This window comes from Xenopus laevis, chromosome 8S, assembly GCF_017654675.1.
Source record: "Xenopus laevis strain J_2021 chromosome 8S, Xenopus_laevis_v10.1, whole genome shotgun sequence".
Taxonomy (NCBI): Eukaryota; Metazoa; Chordata; class Amphibia; order Anura; family Pipidae; genus Xenopus; species Xenopus laevis.
This window is the reverse complement of record NC_054386.1, coordinates 82,754,591-82,778,067: the sequence shown is the minus strand read 5'-3', so window position 1 is coordinate 82,778,067 and position 23,477 is coordinate 82,754,591. Positions and strand designations below refer to the sequence as shown.

Genomic DNA, 23,477 nt, shown 5'->3' with positions numbered 1-23,477 from the left:
ATTTTACTTCGATCGTACTAAGGCCAAATTTTGTGAAAAATACTTCGACTTCGATATTCGAAGTCTAAGTATTTCAATTCTATGGTCGAATTTCGAAGTATTTTACACTTCGAAATTCGACCCTTGATAAATCTGCCCCTTAACATAGATATTTTCATTAGCTACAACTTGCAGTAGTACTCACAGTTGAACTAGTCCTTATATATGTGCTCTTCAGATCACAAATTTTTAATGGAAAAAAAAAAAATCAATTTTTCAGTATTTATTATACGCCCAGGATGGAAAAAGTCAGAATCAGAAAATCTGGCATCTCAGACCTGTCGATTCTCTAAGATTTTTTGATCTACATTAGTTTTTTGTGCAATAACCTGAAGATTTTGGGGTTCTGAAAAAATCGGTGGAAAATCCGAAAAAATTCATACGATTCATATTTTTTCAAGATTTTTTTGTTTTTTCCCCAGCAAAAATAATTTTTCGGCAAGAAAACGCTTGCGGATTTGGTCTCAATTTTTTTTCAGAAAATATTTAGATAAATTCGGACTTTTATAAATAACCCCCTAAAGTAACGGTGCACAAAACATTTATTCTCCTACATATTGTTGATATTCCATTCTAAATGTTCAAATAATGCCTTGCTGCTAGGTTACAACTACAACTACAATAGATCTTAGTAGTTTATAGAGCAAGCTTGCAGAACACAAAATTGTTAAATTGTTCATTGATGAAAACATAATTGCTATTACCGTACTGCTGTCTACACTATACTAAAATATCATCTTTGTTTTAAAAGAATGCAGCACCACTAAGCGGGCTTAAAATGCACTAAGCATAATTAAAATTAGCAATTTAATAATTTATATAACACTATGAAATGCCTTCTCATTTTTTTTTTTTGCATTTACAACTTGTATTATATTTCCCCCCTTTAGATTTTAATAATGCTATCACTTAAAGGCTTATGGTTTTTGGCCATTTTAATCGTTACTGCCCTCCAGTTGTAAAGTGCCCCATGACCCTGTTAAAGATTCACCACTTCAGGAATCTGCAGTCCCTGAAATGCTTTTCCAAGATGTGTTGACTGCCAATAAATCAACAAACTTCACTTACGTTTTTTGTTTGATCTAATTTATTTTTATTATGATCTAACCATGTGGTATCTAGGATAACCACAGAAATTCGATTGCAGGCAGGCATCACTCCGAAACACCAAAGGCAAAAATAGTAAAATACAGGAGCCCAAAATTTAAATGATACAAAAAAAACCTTTATTTTACATTATGTATAAAAATAAAAGCCTTACGCGTTTTGTGTCACCCAAGGACACTTAATCATAGGCTAACTTTCTTTCGGTACAGACAAGATATTTAAAGGAAAAGGAGCCGCCAATAGAAAATTACTACTAGGCTTCAAAAGGACACATTTCTATTATTACAGTCTGAAAAATGCTTTGCTACAGGAGTTACACACTTTTCTTTTAATATTAAGTATATGTTCCCTGATCCTACCTTTTGGGCTCCTGGATTCTACAATTTTTGCCTTTGGTGTTTCCAGAGTGGTGCCTGCCTGCAATCGAATTTCTGTGAATTACTCCCTTTTGCTGAAGGTCTGGGGCATGAGCATCCGGACCCACCATGGAAAGCAGTAAATTTATCCTATAATCCAACAGATTCATGCTTCTCATAGTTTGGAAATATGTATACTTAGAAATGTCATGCATCGCTGTCTTACACGGACACACCTACAAGGTACAAGAACTGATTTTTGGATCTGGATTTTTTCATTTTGTTAAATTTTGAGCTGCCCAGCCTCTATCTTCTAGCATTTGTGAGATAATGGTATATTGTTGAGGAACAGGCTGAGTGATTAATACCTTGGCCTTGATTCTTATTGATGAAGTCTAAATCATTTTGGCTATGATTTAGACACTTATCACGTCCGAATATTATGCAATTAGTATAACAGATTAATGATATTGCTGTTATCTCCAGTGGTGGCCAAAGGACCACATCATGAGTTACAGCAACACACACAGGCTGTATATCACATCTTGTTATTAATTTCCCTGTAGTTTGCAATTCACAATATTTAACTTTAATTGCACAGTTCATAAAGTAATGCGGGAGATGCATTTTAACCACTGTACTTAATTATTGGGGGGCATTAAAAGTAATGAATCTAAGTTGCAAGTGAACCATTTGCTTCTTGTCCCAAATAATTGAACTTTGATGCACTTCCTTATCAAAGGCAAATAATCCATTTAACGTTGCTAAGCTGAGCGAGATCAAGCCAAAATTAGCCTTATTTCACTTGTGATACAATTATCATAGAAAGATTAGTCTATGAGCCCTATCCACTTTCATTTCCCAGAGGACCTAGCAAAAAGAAAAAAAAGAATAAAAATAGAATAAAATGAGATATAAAAAAAATTGCCACTTGCACAGATGAAATCTTGTGAGAGGATAATGCACATTTTAATATTGATTCCTTTCTCCAATGTGACCCAAAGGTTCAGCTTACAGAATAATTATTTCTAGAATGAAAGGATGCCTCTATAAGGGATAAAAGAGACTTTATTTATTGGAGTTTGCAGAGAGAGAACCTTGTGAAGATGCACATTTAACCCTCCGATGCACAAAACATTCAAGGAGGCATTTGATTCTTAAGAAAATAGGGTCAGATTTATCAAGGGTCGAATTTCGAGGGGTTAAATCCCTCGAAATTCGACTGGAGAATAGAATCGAATAGGGAATTCGGGGCAAATTTACGCGCTGGCGAATAGTCGAATGGGCGAATATTCGCCTGGCGAATAGTCGAGCGATCGAATATTCGCCTGGCGAATAGTCGAGCGATCGAATATTCGATCGAAGGATTTTCATTCGATCGAATGCCTTTTTATTCGATCAAAAACTTAGAAAAAAACCTATGGGACTTTCCAATAGGCTTTTAAAGCAATTCGGTAGGTTTAATCTGGCGAAGTAGGCAGTCGAATGATTTTTAAAAGAGACAGTACTTCGACTATCGAATGGGCGAGTAGTCGCAGCGTTTTATCGCTCGATCTATTCGAATCATTCTACTCAGAGGAATTTACGCCAATTCGATAGTCGAGGAGCACAAAAAAACGCCTCGAAATTCGAGTTTTTTTCCCTATTCATTCACCCGAGCTAAGTGAATGTGCCCCCAGATCATTGCTGTTAATTAATCTTGCAATCTGAAATGAAAACTGACAGTCACAAATAACACGTTAATTCAGATTGGATTTTATCAATTTAATCTTACTTGAACAGAAATGTATTAATAAGAGAATGTGACTGGGATACAAACTGTTTGTAAGACTAGAGGCAGTGCCGGATTCGCTGGGCGGGCGCCCCTAGGCCGTGCGCTCCGTTCGGTCCTAGCGCCTGCACTACCACACGCTGGCGCAAAAGCGCCGGAGCACTGGGGAGCACAGGCTCCCCACAGAGCAGCTGGGCGGCATGCCACCCCCAAAAATGTGCCGCCCTAGGCCCGGGCCTATGTGTCCTCGCCACAAATCCGGGCCTGACTAGAGGACTGTTAGTAATATTAATATGTAAAACCACAGTTTTCAAAGAGTGTGTTGTTCCTTCTTATATCACATATCACTGTAGGCATCCCAATCAGAACATAGACAGTTTGTGTTATTAACACATATATATACATGTAATCATACATAGATGTTAGATTTCATCTATTCAGTCTATGATCCCATATTTTACGGCCTTTATGATCCACATTGTTATGGTCTACTGAGCAGGAATCAAATAGAAATGTTACTGTAAGAAATAAGGTATATATCCTATGAAAACATAAAGGCTAACTAGGCTACATAGTTACATAATTAATCTGGTTCACAAAAAACCTTCCACCCTCAAAGTCATGGCGTAAGTGTGTGCATAAATATTCGCAATTTACAATTTTTGCCATATTTAAAAAGCTGTAATGGATATTCGCAGTACGAAAAAAAAATCTCAATACTGTTTGCACATTAAATACACCAGTCTTATTCAGCTTTATAAATATAACCATGGGCAGGGCAAATATATTCACTGTGCAAATCATTCTGTGCTGTGCAAATTTTATAAAGGAGTTTATACTGTGTTTAATTGCTAACAGGAGTTGCTATGACAGTTTGTGTGATTGTCGGGTTTCTTTGTGCACCGTACTATTTTATATTTGTTTCCCTGAGGAAGGTCACTGTCTGTGACGAAAACTTTGGGTTGTTTGTTGATGAGTTCTCCTCCTTGTGTTATATAGATATCTATCTATCTATCTATCTATATATTGTATGTATATATGTACAGTATATAGATGCAGGGTTGGACTGGGGGCCCGAGGCTGTCTCCGTGCCACCTTCCCGGGCCCTTGCCCTGCCGCGATGCACCACGATTGCGCATGCACGCATAGTTTTTTTCTCCCCGCACATTTTTCGCAGTTTTCACAGTGATTGCACATGCACGTGTGTACTTTTTTTTATTTTGCAGGGCGATAATTTTTGAAGGAAGCAGGTCTGGATTGGCCCTGTGTATATGTATATATCTGTAATATTAAACCAATACACTTTATGTAACTACAAAGATGCCAACAGCCTGTTCCACCCCTGGCCATGCCCCAATAATGACACAAGCTTTGCCTGTTTCTGAAATATATTAGGGTATATTTGGGTTCATCTCAGTACCTTTCAATGGTGGGGTTAACAACAATTTTTGTGTACATCACAGAGGGTCATCGACTAGAGGGGGAGGTTGACTACTAAAGAGTCTGTGTGAGCTGATAGGTCTTTAACTATAGAAGCCTAAATCCATGTTGGTGGCAAAACAATCCTATTGCTGTATTCTATATTTTTTTATTTTTTTTTTGCATTTAAAGTTTTTAGTAGCCTTATGCAATGGTACCCCAAAATAAAGGCAGACCTAAGAAGGGCTTAGGATCTATTATTTCAGATAATAGATCCCATGGTCGAGCTCTCATTGATAAAGGACAAGAAAAAGGTAAAACCACTGAATGGTGCCAAGCGGTTAGGCACCCCACAGGAATTCTAGTCACTTAACTGTTTCCCAAGTCTGGTGCTCCTGGTAAAAAAAACAGCCCAGCCTGGGGTACTCCTTGCTGAGCATGAGCTCCTCAAACAGTATCCTGGACAACTGCACTTTTTGAAGAAAAGGAGCATCAGCCAAGGGTAACAAGGGGCTAGCATCGTTGTCATGTGCCAAACAACTTTTGTTGATTGATTTTGCCTTTTCGAATCCTTTAAAATAAGGGGGGTCTACAATGATGTTATATTATTATTGTAATAATATGTGATATATATTATTGTGATTTATGGGTTTTATGAACTGTATATATTTATATGTATATATATATATATATATATATATATATATATATATATATATATATATTTTGAAAATGTTCTAATTTTTTCCCCCAAGAAAATAACAGAGAAAAAACAAATATGAACATATAGTACCTACTCAAGTATTTTCTTGAAACCATAGAAAATTTAGTAGCAAGAAAGTAATGGAATACCATTCGTCCACTCAGTTTTCTGCCTTCCCTTAAAGGCAGCACCGTTGGGGCCAATTAGATATTGAGCTCTATATTCCCTAGGCAGTTTTTATTTTGGCAGTCACCTAAATATCTGAATATCAGCTGGAAAAGCATGAACAAGTAAAAATTCAATTCATTTTGCAACAAATAAATATAATGAGCTTTTTTTCAAGGGTTAGTATGACCTTAAAAAGTCAGGTACATAATTATGTATTATTAAGTCATAAAGGTAAAGTGTCTTTTCATTCTAGACCATCGTTAACTGGGTAGATGTATGCACATATTTTTACATGTATTAATATAAAATGAGAGATCTACGTGAACTCCTGCTGGAGAAGAGAATTGAAAAGCTCTAGCTGCTTCAGAATAGGGCAGTGTGGGTCAACCACACAGATTAACTCATTAGCCTCTGACAACAAGAGATTGTGTATAATAGGCTGTGATATGAAATAAAAGACAGACACACTCTTCAAACCAGTTAGAAATGTATTTATATGTACATTAAGGGGCACATTTACTATGGGTCAAATATCGAGGGTTAATTCGAATATCGAAGTCAAAGGATTTACCGCAATTCGTTCGAACGATCGTAGGAAAAATCGTTCGATCGAACAATTCGAAGGATTATAATTCATCGATCGAACGATTTTCCTTCAATCCCAAATTGCTAGGAAAGCCTATGGGGATTGAATGGTCAAATAGTCGAACGATTTTTAGTTCGAATCGTATGATTCAAAGTCGTAGTTGAAGGTCGAAGTAGCCAATTCGATGGTCGAAGTAGCCAAAAAAAATACTTCGAAATTCAAAGTTTTTTTTATTCTAATCCTTCACTCGAGCTTAGTAAATGTGCCTATGAGTTTGCTCTTAGCAATCTAGCCCTTTCATATGTTGCTATTCAACAAAATACTTCTGCAACATGGGGGATTGAGATGGCTTTGTAGAAATCTTTGTGGGACATATGAATTAAGGTTTTTGTATCATATGATTATGTGCTTGTGTTCCCTTTTTTTCTCCACCTGCGCAAAAGTAAAAGTAAATTCTTTTAAACGTGAGTCTCGTAAAGCTGTATAGAAAGCCATATTTAAAAAATCTTGCTGCAAGTAATTTAATAGTGTGATTATGAACATAATCAGATTGTATACCCTTGAATTTGTGTAGTTTTCAGGATTAGGGCAATGGCACCCAGAGCAATTTTGTGCAGTGGTGTCCTGTGATATTTAGTAGTAGAAAGTGGCGCCCTGCTGCCTGCTCTCAGCCCATACTGCTATGGAAATCACTTGAAAGTATTTCTGAATATGCTTTTCACATGACTTATAGCAGCCAACACATTCTACCAAGTTTGCAATTGAGCAACAACTGCTTGCACATACACTTTCAGGCCATTGTCATACATACTGTAGGCAATGCTAGCAATTTGGTATTTAGCTGTAAATGCAGTATAGAAATTGCTATTTACCTAAAAGCATTGCAGTGCAGCATTGTCGTAGCTTTGCCTACGTTGGAAAATAGGCAGAATTATTTTGTTAACCAAGATCACCAAAGGTGAATGGTTTGGGGTACTCCCCATCTAGTGCATGTCAATGTTTTTATTAAAATAAAATAGAAGTGTTCTTTATCATTATTCTTTATAGTTAGCAGGCATTAGAGCGTGGGTCCCCCAACCTTATTTACCCATGAGCAACATTAAGATGTAAAAAGAGTTGAGGTGCAACACAATCATGAAAAATGTTCCTGGGTGGTGCAAAATAAATGCTGTGATTGGCCATTTGGTAGCCCCATGTGGACTGGCCTACAAGAAACTCTGGGGCAAATTCACTATGCGCCGAAGCGCCTAACGCTAGCGTCAATTCGTTAGCGTTGGTCATTTTTGTTACTTCGCAAATTCACTAACGAACGCTGGCATAAATTCGCTAGTGTTACTACGCCTGGCGAATTTGCGCAACGGACGTAACTACGCAAATTCACTAACACGCGCATTGTACTGAACGCTACCTTTTACGCTAGACTTCCTTCGCCAACCTCAGACCAGGCGAAGCGCAATAGAGTAGATAGGGATTGCTTCAAAAAAAGTTCAAATTTTTTCTACGTCCCAAAAAACGCTGGCGTTTTTTCTATATTATGGGTGATAGGCTGAAAAAGATTTTTTTTTGAAAATAATTTTGGGGCTCCCCTCCTTCCCCCTACATTTCCTAACTCATGGCAACTTAACTATACAGTGGGCACATGTGTAGGGCAAAATAAAATTTTTATTTGATGTTTTGAAGGTTTCCCAGGCATTTGTAGTGATTGTACGTATTCCTCCATTGAAATTTGAATTTGGCGCCGTATGCAAATTAACCATCGTTAGCGTAACTTCGCTTCGCGAATCAACGCTAACGAAACTTCGCAACCTTACGCTACCCCTGAGCGCAATTTCGGATTTTAGTGAGTTTGCGGAGCGCTGGCGAAACTACGCCTGACGAAGTGTGACGAAGTGCGGCGAAGTTACGCCTGGCGCAACTACGAATCTTAGTGAATTTGCCCCTCTGTTTGGCAGTACACAAGGTTTTTATGCAACTAAATTTTGCATTCAAACCTGGAATTTAAAAATAAGCACCTACTTTGAGGCCACTGGGAGCAACATCCAAGAGGTTGGTGAGCGTGTTGCTCACCAACCTCTTGGATGTTGCTCCCAGTGGCCTCAAAGTAGGTGCTTATTTTTAAATTCCAGGTTTGAAAGCAAAATCACTGGTTGGGGATCACTGCATCAGAGCATCAAGTAACCTCAACATTAACCCAAGACACAAACTAAGGGGTTCATAACTCTAGAGAATCCCACATTTGTTTTCAGTGTTTTGGACCAATAGGCATTGATTTGAAGGCAGAACCATATCAATAGCAAGAAATCAGCTTCAGAAGCAGTACATCTGGGACATTTACTGTATCATCTACCTTGTGATTCATGTATTTCAATCTGAGTGATGGAGGATCTCATGCCGAATCAGTCTCCATCTTTATGGAGCATACCATTCAATTGCCCTTCCACAAACAACTGAACTACAGTATGCTTAATCAGAAGCAAATTAATATACCACTGTTTTATTAACTGGGGGAGGGAGAGGTACATGAGGAGAGCACAAACACAATAGTGGCTGTATGGTGTGAATCAGCCGGGGCTATCCACTGTGCCACCATGCAGTTTTTTTGCCATAAGAGGCTACATCCTCACTGCAACTTAATGTAACATCTCAGAGGCAACTACACACTACCATGAGCCATACTTCAAGCATTGATACAGTCCTTTTAAACATGGATCAGTGGTCTGCTCTGAAAATGTCTCACTGTATAACCATAACTGCATTTTTTCATTGACAACTCCAGAAGCTTTTACTAATAAAAGACTGTATTTGTCAGGAAAGCAATCATGACCAGTTTAACACTGTATCTCACTTTCCCGTTTAAATGAAAGCACCCGAAATTCTGGCAATTTACCACCGAGGTGCCAAGAACTACATTGCTCTCAGCAGAATGGGCGTCTGGGCAAGTTTCTATAGACAGCAGAAGTTATTATAGGGAGTGATTGCATGCCATTGTCTAGCTGGGCACCTTCATGAAGAATAAATTTCTTTCATCTATAGCTAAACTAAATCTCTAGTTTTGTCCTAGTTGTGGTAGTAGAGAAGTATTATTTTAAAGATTCATACTGGGCAGAAAAGTGGTGACTGGCAGTGACAGAGGGTCTTATGGTGTCTGAATACTGATGGGGATGTCATAGCTTTTACTGTATGTAACTAACTGCATCTGTTATAGTGCAGCAATAGCAAAATTCAAATATGTGATTCTTGTGGGTTTCATTAACCATTGATGCTGAAACTGGCATTTCATTAAAGGGAAAGTAAAGTCTAAAATAGAATAAGGCTAGAAATGCTGTATTTTGTACACTAAACATAAACATGAACTTACTGCACCACAAGCCTAATCAAACAAATGATTTATGCTTTCAAAGTTGGCCACAGGGGGTCACCATCTTGTAACTTTGTTAAACATCTTTGCAAGACCAAGACTACGCACATGCTTAGTGTGGTCTGGGCTGCTTAGGGATCGTCATAAACAAAGCTGCTTGAGTTCTGCATGGCTGGAAAGCAAGGTGGGGGCTCCCCCTGCTGTTAATAAGTATAATTATTTTCCTGCAGAGCAGTTAGGGACCGTCTGACAATTCCTATCCACAGCAGTAAATGAAGGAAGAATTTCACTGCATACAGTCAGGTTTCTTATAAAAGCAGTACACATTTTTTAATTAAAGTATATTGGAGATTATTATTATTAAATTAAAGAAAGTAAAAATGGGATTTTATTTGTTTGCCTTACATTCCCTTTAAGTATAAAAAGAAAATTCCACTTCAGTAAGCCACTTTATTGCAGACCAAGGACCAAGGTAGACCAAGGTATACACTATTTACAGCCATGAACCCCCCCCCCAAAATGTGAATGTCTGCATTTTTTTTGGGACAATCCTTTAAATTTATCTGTGCCATTGATCTCTGTTGCAGCAAACACTGTTGTCCAGGATACTTTTTGGTTCAATGGCAGATTAGTTATTTAGAATATCATTTTTTTTTCTATTACAGTGGTGAACAACAGGGGTCAAATGCTACACACGAACAGAATGAAAACAGCTATTACACAGAACAAAATAAAGTCTGCCTCAAATCAAATGAACAAATATGGAATGAACTGATATGAAGGTTGAGAACAAGGCCTGATCAGCCAACATTGCTGCCCAACTACAGTATACTATTACTTTGTTGACTGAATGGAAGCAAACGCCACCAAAAACATTGGGAAAAACAACTTTTATTTTCTTAAATAAGTTTAAGCCTATGATTAAGGGGCCCATTTACTTAGCTCGAGTGAAGGAATAGAATAAAAAAAACTTCGAATTTCTAATGATTTTTTTGGCTACTTCGACCTTCGATTACGACTTCGAACGATTCGAACTAAAAATCGTTCGACTATTCGACCATTCGATAGTCGAAGTACTGTCTCTTTAAGAAAACTTCGACCCCCTAGTTCGCCACCTAAAACCTACCGAAGTCAATGCTAGCCTATGGGGAAGGTCCCCAAGTTTATGCCTTAAACAAGTTCCCTAATTCTCAGAGAACAACACAAGCACTGTGGTTAGGAGTAGCTGATGTTGATTATCTAGGGATTCATTATGTAATGCCCCAATCCTTTATAGTAATTTCTGAATCTAAGTATGAGTTAAAATTAAATTATACGTTTCTTAGGTGGAGACATCTTTAAGAAAAAGTCAATAATTTGAAACCTTGTTTCTGTATTTCTTCATAACAAGCATCTAACATTGTGCCTTAACGCAAAGTGGTGTAAATCAGTATAACTAGGGCCCAATTTCCCGGGGCGGGCACCCCTAGGATGCGCAGTCCTAGCGCCCACACTACTCCCCCACGAGCGAGTGTGCATGCGCCAGAGCACTTAGGGAGCTGCGTGTCCCCAGTTCTACCCATAAAGCGGATGGGTGGCATGCCGTCCCTAATAATTTGCCACCCTAGGCTTCGCCTCAAAACTGGACCTGAGTCCATTTTTGGACAGTCCGTGCCTGACTGAGTCTCTTCATTGGACAAATAGGGGTGGGCAGCAGTTCTGCAAATACTAGATCATTGCAAATATGTTTGTGATTGGACCAAGGCAGCTTTTTTTAAAGTGGATTTTTTTTTACAGTCAATAAGGAAATAGGGCCACTCCAAACTCACCTCTCCTATATTCTTTTAGTGCTGCTCCACTCAAACCCGGGTGCTTTGCCAACAGCGTTCCACTGTAATAGACCATACTTGAGCAAGAGAAAAGGCAGCACTCCGGTTAAAAAAAGGGTGGTTTATTGCAACAGGTCACCGACCAAAAATCACCTGACGCGTTTTGGGAACACCTCCCTTAATCATAGGCTCAAGTATGGTATAATGTTTTACATAACCATTAATAGTCCAGATACCTAGGTGGGGGGACACAACACACATGAGACCCCGCAGTCGCACGGGGGGGGGAGGCCCGGACCACAGGGTCTGTTTTCTCTACAGTTTCTAGGAATCTCCCTCCCTAGTCAGCATCCTCCAGGGAAGGAGGATGCAGGCTACTCCGGTGCTGAGCAGTTATGGTGTCGGGAATGGGCAGACGCAGGTATTAGCGGAACAGCAAGGACAGGCGACAAAGATTTTTTTTGCAGGGGGGCCTTGTGCACTGTAGTTACACCATTAGTTCAAATTATGTGGATATAGTAAAGAAGTTTATTTTTCTAAAGGATTCATTTACACATAATGTACTCAATATTTTTTATTCATACTGCATTACAAGCAGCGAAGAGATAAACTTTGTAGTCAGTATCAGGGAACAGAATGTCAAATTTCTGGCAGATGTTCCTTCCACTAATGAGTCTGGTATTGCCTCTTTATTTTATCCTGTAAGAAAACTTGCCATGACTGGTGGTGCCCATTATTGACCCTGACAGGAGCTCAACAGACAAGACATCTGAAACATTCCTTATGCTGTTTGTCTTGTGTAATATTTCTCCCAAGCCTTAGATCTTGTATCAGTTACTAGCATAAATACAGTATAAACTTCGGGCGACTTCGGAAAGCCCCAGCGTTCCGAGTGCCATCCTGCCGGCGATTTACATTCTAGCCCACGAGAAGGAATTTAGGGGAGATTAGTCGCCCGAAGAAGAAGAGGCGATTTGTCGCTGGGCGACTAATCTCCCGAAAATAGCAGCTTGTGTCTCTGCCCTAAAGGGGATGTAAAGCCAAAATAAAATCCAATACAAATCTCTGCACAGTCGCACAGTATTCAATCGAATTCGATTCAAAGTATTATAAAAAAAAAACTTTGAATTTTCAAAGTCCACCAAATGACTTCTAGGAGGTCCCCCCATAGGCTAAAACAGCAACTCGGCAGGTTTTAGATGGCGAGTAGTCGGTCAAATTTTTAAAGAGACAGTACATGATAAATTTTGATATACGAATTTTCAAATTTGAATCAAATTGGGACTAATCCCTAGTTGAAGTACACTAAAATTAGCTCGAAATTAGAATTTAAAAATTAGATTTTTCAATTCGATCCTTTATAAATCTGCCTCCAAATATCAAACTGCCCCACCAGACAACAAGGGGTGCCCTGAAAAGTATGATCTGGTATGGTGAGATTGGCTAGAGGCTATGGAGCAGCCTTTAATTCTAGGGGTACAGGGAAGTAGGGCTGCAGATATTCCAATTTACCACTGGGCAACAAATATACAGTCATACCTGAACTCAGTATCACTGATCCTACCACTATTAGTACAAAGGTTATGTAGGGATAATGTGGCACCTTATTAATGGATTGCTACACTAATATAGGGAAACCATATTGCACATGTATACTACTAAAATTATTGTAACAGAATATGTAACCATGACTGCTTTATTGTTATATACTTGTCCTTACATTGGAGTTTTTGAGAGTGCAAGCTCTGCTTTGTTTCTAGCAGAATAAAGTGGTTGAGCGAGTAGCGGAGTCCAGCACTGCTAGCCAGAGGCATTTCAGGGGCTGCTGACGCCTGAGTCCAGGATAGGGGGCACATCACTAGTGCAGTGAGAGCTTTTGCACTCGCTGCACTAGCAGAGCCGAATTTCCATGTTAAAACATGGAAATTTGGCTCTTAAAGGAGGGTTTTTGCTCTCCTTGGTAAACTTCGGCCCTGCTGCTAGCCAATGGATAAGCATGCTGGGTTTAGCTGAGTAAACAGGTTTATATTTTCATACAGCCCAGCAGGGCCGCCATCAGGGGGGTACAGGGGGGTCAAGTGGCCTGGGCCTGAAGGGGGGCCCTGCAGTGCTGCATTTTTGAAAGAGCCGGGCCCCCCTTACGAGCACCCCAGCCGTGCGGCCATTTCGTGGGTTGCCGTATGCGGAAGTGCCGAACAGCCGAAGTCACAAAAACAGCCGAAATTAAAGTCCTGAATACCACCAATGTATTATTTTAATATTCTATAGGCCCCAAAAAAAAAATTTTTGGGGCCCCAATATTTTTGTAACTTGGAAGCGGGGCCCTGGCACCATTTTTTTTTTTAAATAAGAATTTTGGGGCCCCAATTTTTTTTAACTTGTAAGGGGGCCCCTGCCACCAATGATTTTTTTTAAATTTAAAAAAAAAAATTTGGCGGCGCCAATTTTTTTTTTTACTTGTAAGGGCACCCCTGCCACCAATGTTTTTAAAAAAAATAAATATATAAAAAAAAAAATTAAATTTTTTTTTTTGGGGCCCCAATTTTTTTTAACTTATAAGGGGGCTCTGACCATCAATAGATTTTTATAACTTGTGTGTGGGGGGGGTTACTTTTTTAGCGCTGATGTCTGTGTGGTCTTTTAACTGTGATGTGGAGTGGGATATGGGGTGGGGCTTGGGCGTGAGTGCGGGCGAGGCCCAGGGGGCCCCACAAATTTTGTTGTACGTGGCCCAGTGATTTCTAATGGCGACCCTGCAGCCCAGGCAGAAATACATGGACTAGTGTGCATCTGTGTGCTCTCATTTCTCTATACTGACTATTATGGAAGAGTTGCATTTGTATTATTATTTTGTGTACTTTTTTTGTGCTGTGGATTGTATGGATTAGACCAACAGACTACACAATCCACTGTTAATTATGGAACAGCGTGTTCCCAGTTTCTATTATAAAATGATAGTGTTAATCCTGCCCTGATTAAAAACTCACTCTCATCTAGGAGTCATGTGACAGCAAATAGATTATGTGTTAGATGCTTAACTCTGGGATTCCTGTACAGAAAGTGAAAGTAAGGGAAGTGGCACATTTATATATAGACATATTTGTCTCCAAATAGGATTTCGCCAGTTTACTAACCTGCGGTAAATATAAATTTGCAAATTTTCTTGTGCAAAAATATGTTTTCGCCAGTTATCGCATTCGCTGAAAATAATGCTACGTACATATTAACGCTTGGTTTACTAAACAGCGAAATGTGCAAAAGACTAAATTTCCGCAAGAATATTCGCAACATTTTACTGCCACCTATGTAGTGGCGTAAAAGTATTTTTTCGCCAGAAAATTCTCAAGGGGCAGGAAATATCCCTTAATACTTTTTTTTTACCCATCATTCGTTGCTGACAGGAGACAGATCTGTAGCTATTGCTGATGTTTTAGCTTCTGCTTCTATCGGCTGCAAAAGCAGCAGTTTCAGCTCAGAGGTGTATTATTGGCAGCGGCATCACAATTCGTCAGCCTCTACGCTTTTTTTGTTTCATTGTTATTGGCTACATTACACTGTGCATTTATATGAAGCAAAAAGATTGACTGGTATGATTTATTGCTCATATGATTCTGTTGGCAGATGGGTTTATATGATGCATAAATGTTAGATTGGTGTTACTCTGGTGATGTTGTTGGATGGTATAATCATCAGTCAATAAAGTTTATGAGTTTTGAAGATGCATTTCTGGCCAAAAATGTCACAATTAAAATTGCCATAATAACCGCAATAAAACTAGACTATTTTATAGCATAAATATTCACAAAAACGTTTGTCGCCGGAAAATTTGCAACTCTCTAAAATTACCACTAACGTAAGCTGGTTCACTAACGTAGTTAACGCAAGTGATCGCAATGACTTCTGAGCGCATCGCTGTTTAGTAAACTTAGTCACTGCGAATATTCTGGCAGGAAAATTTTCTCAGCGATAACATGCGTAAACTTAAAGTCAGATTTACCGCACTTTAGTAAGCACTTTAGTAAACGGACCCCCATATCTGTTATGACTTGCTTTGTGATTGGGAAACAGAAGAGCAGGAAGTGGTGCCTAGCGTCGCTGAGCAAACACAGTACGCCATCTTGCTTTAGTCCCAGAGTTAAGGTGGCCATACACGGGCTGATAAAAGCTGCTGACAGATCGAGTCGGCAGCTTATTGGCCTGTGTATGGGGCCCCACGACGGGCTTCCCCGATCGAGATCTGGCCGAAAGTCGGCCAGATCTCGATCGAATGGGACTAAAAATCCCATCGGATCGCGGCTGCATCTGTTCGTTGATGCGGTCCCTCGATCCGACCACCCGCTCCCATTCGTTAGGATCCGATCGTTGGGCCCTAGGGCCCACGATCGGATCAGCCCGATATTGCCCACCTCAAGGTGGGCATATCGGAGAGAGATTCGCTCCGTGTATGGCCACCTTCAGTCGCAGGTTTCATTAAAGACAGACTGTAACTAGAATGTAATTTGTAAGAAAGGAGCTGTGGGAATACACAGCACATTTCTCTTGCTCATCCGGCTGCGTTAATGGCATTAACATGTTAACAGAACTGGCAGCTCATCAAACTGTGATAAATAAGAATTTACAGCCCCTCTAAAAACAACATCTGCTTGAGAGCAAAGATAAAAGCCTTTTATTTCCCCTGTATTGCTTTCCTAAACGAAATGGAACACCAACATTAATTACTCCCAGTCTTTAATAAACAAAATCAGATTATACTTGGCCGGCTGACAGCAGGATCACAGTTCAACATGTTTTTTTATGGTAAATAATTCATTAACATTGATAAGGCAACATGCAATATTGTTAGATTCATTATTTTATAGGGATTTTTTTTTATTGCTACATAATATTGGAAACTGTCATCTGAAAGCAATGTACAATGTTGTTAAGAATACTGAGAAATGAAAAGTTACCATTTTTCTGCCTGGAACCCCTTCTACAGTAAAACATTTGTCAACAACTGACATTATAATTGAGAAGTACATTTCATTTAAATGAATGATAGAAAAAAATAATATATATATATATATATATATATATATATATATATATATATATATATATATATATATATATATATATATATATATATATATATATATATAGTCCAACGGGGATGCCAGCACTCTCGAACAAATGTTCCGCATAATAATTGAGTCAGGTCTTAAAGAATATACATGAGGAGCAAGAATGGCTTAAACAAATATAGAATATTTTATTCATAAAAGCTTCAGACTGACGTTTCGGCCTACCCTAAGGCCTTTCTCAAAGTGTCAAATTATGGACATGCCTTATATCTACATACTGGGGGAAAAACAACTGCAGTGGAGATGACGTATTGTCTGCGTCTAATGCAAGCGACTAGTACTTACAATAATATCCCTACGACTGTTTATAACATAACATCCATAAAGATTAAACACACAGCTCAGTCTGCTAAAATTCAAATCTCTACTACTCTTCCGTATTTATACAAATAGAAACAATTAAAAAAGATTAAAAACCAGAGTAATGCTGCTCTAATTGTAACAATCCAATAGCTTCCACCTGCCTTATCTTTATCTGTTACAAATGTATTGTTCATTGAGAATAGCACAAATTTAAATGAATGATAGAAAAAAAAAATAAAAATATATATATATATATATATATATTTATATATATAATATCAAAACAGGAGGGTTGTGGGAGCACTCTAAAGGCTTTAAAGTATATATATATATATAAGTATAATAAATGCTATTGCATATGTACCCAAAACAGGGGTTATTTTGTTACAAAGTTATGATCATAAAATTGATAAGCCACCATACCACGTCAAGGTAAACCCCGAATGGCGGTCCCTAACTTGTTTTATTTTTTATGTGCATTCTAGCATTACCTGTAATCAATGTCCGTTGAACGCTGTTTTTTCACTGAGGGCTAAATCCTCCCCAGCCAGCAATCAGGCTATTAAAGGAGAGATATTCCCAAACATCCCCTACTTCTACTATATATATATATATATATATATATATATATATATATATATATATATATATATATATATATATATATATATATATATATATATATATATATATATATATATATATATATATACACATAGTAGAAGTAAGTATCGCACTCACAATTAAAGAATTAAAGTTAAAGTTCAAATTTGCCTGGGTGCAGTCCTCGACAGGAATAGATAAAAGTAGATAGATGAAGTTGCAATTGCAGGTGTTTTTTAAAAGTGAAAAAGGCTGATGTTTCAGCCGAAACGTTAGTTGTGCCAAATAAAACCTTTTTTCACTTTCATAAGATCTGCGAGTGAGACTTCTTCTATCTCTATATATATATTAGGGATGCACCGAATCCATTATTTTGGATTCGTCCGAACCCCTGAATCCTTTGCGAAAGATTCGGCCGGATACCGAACCGAATCTGAACCCTAATTTGCATATGCAAATTAGGGGTGGGAAGGGGAAAAAAATTTACTTCCTTGTTTTGTGAAAAAAATCATGCGTTTTCCCTCCTCATATGCAAATTAGGATTTGGATTCGGTTTGGCCGGGCAGAAGGATTCGGCTGAATCCGAATCCTACTGTAAAAGGCCGAATCCCGAACCGAATCCTGGATTCGGTGCATCCCTAATATATATATATACTGTATATATATATAAGCAATATACTCCAATGGTATCGCTACGGAGCGCCGATCAAAGCAGTCACGGAGTCAGGCGTTTCAATATCAAATTATTGGCTTTATTAAGCGCATTAAAAGTACAGCGGAGGGGGATTACAACTGTAGTAATCCCCCTCCACTGTACTTTTAATGCGCTTAATAAAGCCAATAATTTGATATTGAAACGCCTGACTCCGTGACTGCTTTGATCGGCGCTCCGTAGCGATACCATTGGAGTATGTGTTAAGCCGGCTAGAAGGAGCCAGAAGTATCGCGAGAGCTGCGACTCAGCAGGAGCCGGCGTACCACGGGTGAGCTCCGCCATTAGCCGCATCGTCCTTGTGTTTGTTGCTGCAATATATATAAGCAATGTCTGTTAAATTGGGGTGGCAGTATCAAAGTAGGGGATGATATATGCCAATGTCAATGTGGACTGGTGCCAGTTTCTCTCAATATTTCACCTAAAACAGAAACAAATCAATGTGGCAAACAAAAGAATGTCAGCTTTTTTCTTACCATAGCAAGGAGGTCTGTATAGTGGGCAATTGTTTTTTCTAGCTTCTCCCCTCCCCTAAATATTCCATAAATGGCATTGGTTAGTTTAGTCCTACAGAGCCAGAATGGATGTTATCTTGCCAGGGAGTCATATTTTTACATTTTCTGTTGTAAATTGGTTTGATCCATTGTATTATGCGCTAACTATTGCATTCTTAGTATAGTCTGTAGTTAAATACTAAATAACAATATGCTTTTAGGATATACTGGTACTAAACAAACCTCCCATGAACTCTACTGTAGCTTATTCCCATTTTCCAGTCCCATTTGCTTCTCTGATTTCTCATATAATTTGGCTGTTACCGTCTAAATAATCCCCACCCCTCAATCTGCAAAGTACATGAACACAGATACAGTCACGCAGACACATGGACAAACAAAAAATATCCAGATTCAAAGGTAGGCATGGCTGAATATTGCTGGCATATGAAGTAGTATAAAGGTATGCCCTTAATCCAAAGTGAATACTAAATGGTTGTCAGAAGCCAGCATTAGACTTTTATGTGGCCAATATGATGCCAAGTCTGTTCAAGAAGTCTGAAGAATGAATTAAGGGTAAGCTAAGGAAACAATACATTGGGTGAAGGAATCAAAGTAACTGAGAACTGAAGCAGTGGGAAGCATCTTTTGCAGATAGCTAACATAAGGGTCTAAAGTTGTTTCCTACTGCCACTCGGAAATAATGTACGAATCATAATATCCTTAAATGCTGTCTATAGAGAGATATAATTATGAGCTTACTTCTCTGACAATTACCAAAATCAGGATTTAGTATAAATCTTTTAATAAGAATGATAACTTATAATAGCATTGATCTAATAGACCTTTGTATTCACTTGCAATGCTTCCATGCTAACTTACTTTACTTATACTTTATATATAATTTACTGCATACATGCTACTTTACCAGGTATAAGTAAGTAGGACTGGCCCACCGGGAGAAATCATGGTGGACCCCAGTACCCTGATCTTTCACTAAGATTGGTGTGCGCTAGCAGCAAGGCAGGTGGTATCAGCTACTGGCAGTGGGAAGGGTGGTACAACAAAGCTTTACAGTGGGTGACATCAGTGGAAGGGTGGGTTGGTGGAGGTTGTCCTTGAGGTCAGGTCCTCCAGTGGGTCGAAGGGTGCTTAGGTCAACTGTATAAGGGAATCACATCCCATGGATACCACAGAGATTAGGGAGGGGTAAAAGTTGTCACTCTATGACTAGTTGGGTCAGCTGCTTTGGTTAAGAAGGAGAGTTGTGAAATTAAGAGGCACATTTATCAAGGGTCGATTTTCGAATTCATGTGAGTTTTTAAAAACTCCCCTAAACTCCCGTAATTCCAAAATTCGACCAATTGAAATTTATTTTAAAAAAATCAAATTTTTACAGCTCGGTTGAATTCGGTCGATCCGAAAACTTGAATAGAATTTGATTCGAATTCGATTCGAATTTAAAAGAAACTCGATTCGAGTTTTTTTCTCCCAAAAAAACTCGAATGTCAGTAATGTCGGGAAGGTTGCAAACAATGGATCCATGGATCTCACCAATTAACTTAAACAGCAATTCGGCAGGTTGTAGGTGGCGAATAGTCAAATTAGAGTTCTTAAAGGGCCAGAGTATGATAAAACACGAATTTTAATAACTCCCTAGTCGTATTTGACAGTGCCGACCATTTAAAAATCGGAAAATTAGAATTTCAAATTCGAATTTTCAGTTTGACTCTTGATAAACCTGCCCCTATGTTTCTAATTTTTTGATTTATTGCTATCCCACGGTTATAAAACTTTGTGGCAATGTTATAAGTCCAAGGCAAAAGGAGGATCAAAGCAGAAAGTGTTGGAACAATTATTCTGCTTTTACTTCACCTTTAGTAAAGAGACTGGTAGTAGTAGATTGCTACAGGTATATACTCAAACAAATTCCACTTTTTACCTTGTGTTAGAGAGCATCATATATATAGCAGTGACCTAAGTATAGATATTCAATTCAAATTATAATTTTTACTGTAGTGAGTGACAAACATTATTAACACCTACCCTGCCTGCAAAACCATCATGTTGTTACTTGTGAAACAACAGCACAAGTGTTTCAAAGGTTTTCACCTTTTTTCACGCTTTTAGCAAAGATTTACACAAATGTTTTTTGCTCTCCGAATCAGGAATGACGCACTCCAGGACTTCATAATGAGATCAAGCAAAGTGAAGTTTATTTGTCAACGTTTCGGTCCAGTCTGGACCTTGTGTCTTGGGAAAGGTCCAGACTGGACCGAAACGTTGACAATAAACTTCACTTTGCTTGATCTCATTATGAAGTCCTGGAGTGCGTCATTCCTTGGAACACGACTATATAAATATGTGTGTGTATGTGTGTGATTTCAGATTTGAGAGAAAAATCAGTTGAGTTCTTTAGACAGTAGAAAAAAATGAAACTTCACGAAAGAATAGGAGAAATTGCTCTGCGGGGGTCCTAATTTACACATTGTGTGTTCAAGGGGGATTAAGACAGGGCAAAGATGAAAGAAGTATTCAGCAGACAATTGGCAAAGCTTTTTCAACCACAGGGAAGGTAAAAAAAGAACAATCAGAGGCTTTCTCCCAAGACTTCATAAACACAAAGGCTTTGTGCACAAGGTGAATAAGTCCTATGAGTAGTGAGTGGGTAGGAGAGATAGTGTGGAATTCTATTTGTTTCTATCAGGACAGCTCACCTCCAAAGAACGCTGACTAACCAACAGAGCTTAGCATCACAAGATTATGCACATTACTTTTTATTTGTTGCTTTTATTAGATAGTATTAAAGAAACTGTAGTAACAACAACAAAGGGGTTATTTACTAAATTCCGAATGAAAAAATCAAAAAAATCTCGGAATTTATTAAACCCTGAGGATTGAAAAGTCCGAATCAGAAAAGCCGGCATCTCATACCTGTCGAGGTTGCATATAAGCCAACGGGAGAAGTCCCAATGATTTTTTGATGTGCGCTGGGTTTTGTGCAATACCCCTAAGTTTTTGGGCAAAGAACATAAGAAATTGGAGTTTTCAGGTAAAAAATATGAAAAAATCGTGAAAACCGGATGAAAAATCCGAAAAAATTGTGAAAACCGGATTTTCACCATTTTTTCTGATTTTTTCCTGCACGTGGAAACTTCTGGCGACTTTGGAAAATGAAGTGCTCCAAGTGCCATTCCACCGTTAATTTAGATTCTAGCCGGCGTGGAGGCAGTTCGGGGGAGATTAGTCGCCCGTAGAATAGGCGATTTGTCGCCGGGCGACTAATCTCCCCGAATCTTCTTGTCTGTCTCTGCCCTAAAGGGATACAAATACAAGACAATTACATATACAAACATATCACCAGAATTGATTCACAGTTACTGTTAGATATCGTTAGGAGACAATAGAGAGAAAAGCCTACTAAGGTAATTCTATTGATTGTCGGGTGGTCCCTCACTCCAAATGTATCAAGGTTCTGCACAACAGAGTCAGTGGCACCGTCCAGGCCACAATATATCCAAGGTAAAAAGTAAAGTACTAGCACCTGATGAAGGACATTTCTGTCCGAAACATGTTGTGTTTAAATAAAATACACTGAATCGAATGTGGTTCTCCAGAGTGAACTTTACTTTTTACCTTAGAAAAGCCTACTAAGCTGTATGCATAATTATTTACCATTGTGTATTGTTAAATAGCGACTAAAACCATGCTTTCTTTTCCTTAACCTGCAGAATGATTCCTTCATCGAGCAAGTCATTCTTCCTAAGTGACCTGGTTTCATCTCGCAATTATGATCTGTGTGTCCTTGCGGTGTATGACGACGGTACAACTGCCCTGACCGCAACTCGAGTGATTGGATGTGTTCAATTCACAACAGAACAGGAATACAAACAGTGCAGGTCTCTCCATGCACAATTTCTTGGTGGAACCATGATAATTATCATTGGTGGTATTATTGTAGCTTCTGTCCTAGTATTCATTTTCATCTTGCTTATGAAGTATAAACTCTACAACAACCATCCCAAATCTAAACCAGCCAAGGGAACCAATGTATGTTCTCAAACCAATGGAAGTCAGAGTGGGACAATGGGACGTTCATCATCTAAGCTGAATGAAAGAAGAGACAGTTTTCTGCCGGACATCTCAGGAACGTCTGTCAAAGGCAAAACTATAGTTGACCTCAGCCCGGATGGCGAAAGAGTGACTTTGTCTGACACTACCTTTATAACAAATGATGTTTTGTCACACTAGCGGGGCATTAAATCAATAACAAAAACATATGCACCTCTTTTAAGGATGCTCCATCGTGCACTGTGGTGGCACCGTTGAGAACATTTTCATGCAAGAATTCGTATTTCCGGCTTTACACCTATTGTCTATTTTTAAGATCAGATGGTTACAACAAAATGCTATTTTTTTAAACTGTACAAATGGTTCTTGCATTCTTAACTATTTTTGGTTCAATATGATTAAATATAAAGTGTGTGATTTACAAGGTTATTTGCAGTGAATGCTCATTATAATCTTGGCAACATGTGTGACAACAGGGGGATGTAGCGAAATTGTATTGATTTCTGTGAAATCGTTTTTTTTAAAGATTTCATTATGTCACCTCCGGCATATCGCACGACACGGGCCGAAGAATTTACTGGAACACAAGCGCACTTTTCAATTCCGAGCTCCAGGGAAGCCAGTTCATCCATATTCAGTCTATTCACAAGAGGTTTGGTTCAGGTACAGCTCAAGTACAGGCTTTAATTTCTTTCAGTTTGTTTATAAACCCCCTCACTTTTACCCTGACCTTTTTCATATTCACAACTATCCATTGTCTTTCCATCATTATGTCATTGTCATTTAAATCTAAAAATGGTTTGCCTGCATCCAGCAATGAGTTGCCTGCGTGTTGTTCTATACAAAGCATAGCTAT

General features: G+C 38.6%; 1 protein-coding gene across 1 annotated transcript in view; it reads left to right on the top strand.

Annotated features, from left to right (window-relative positions):
• The window catches only part of lrfn3.S (leucine rich repeat and fibronectin type III domain containing 3 S homeolog), a 314,470-nt gene extending 291,669 nt beyond the window's left edge, over nucleotides 1-22,801 (top strand). Inside the window, exon 5 of the mRNA XM_018233277.2 lies at nucleotides 22,282-22,801. Coding sequence (XP_018088766.1) covers nucleotides 22,282-22,801 — 520 coding nt within the window. The remainder of the gene's footprint in view (nucleotides 1-22,281) is intronic.
• The last annotated feature ends 676 nt before the right edge of the window (nucleotides 22,802-23,477 follow it).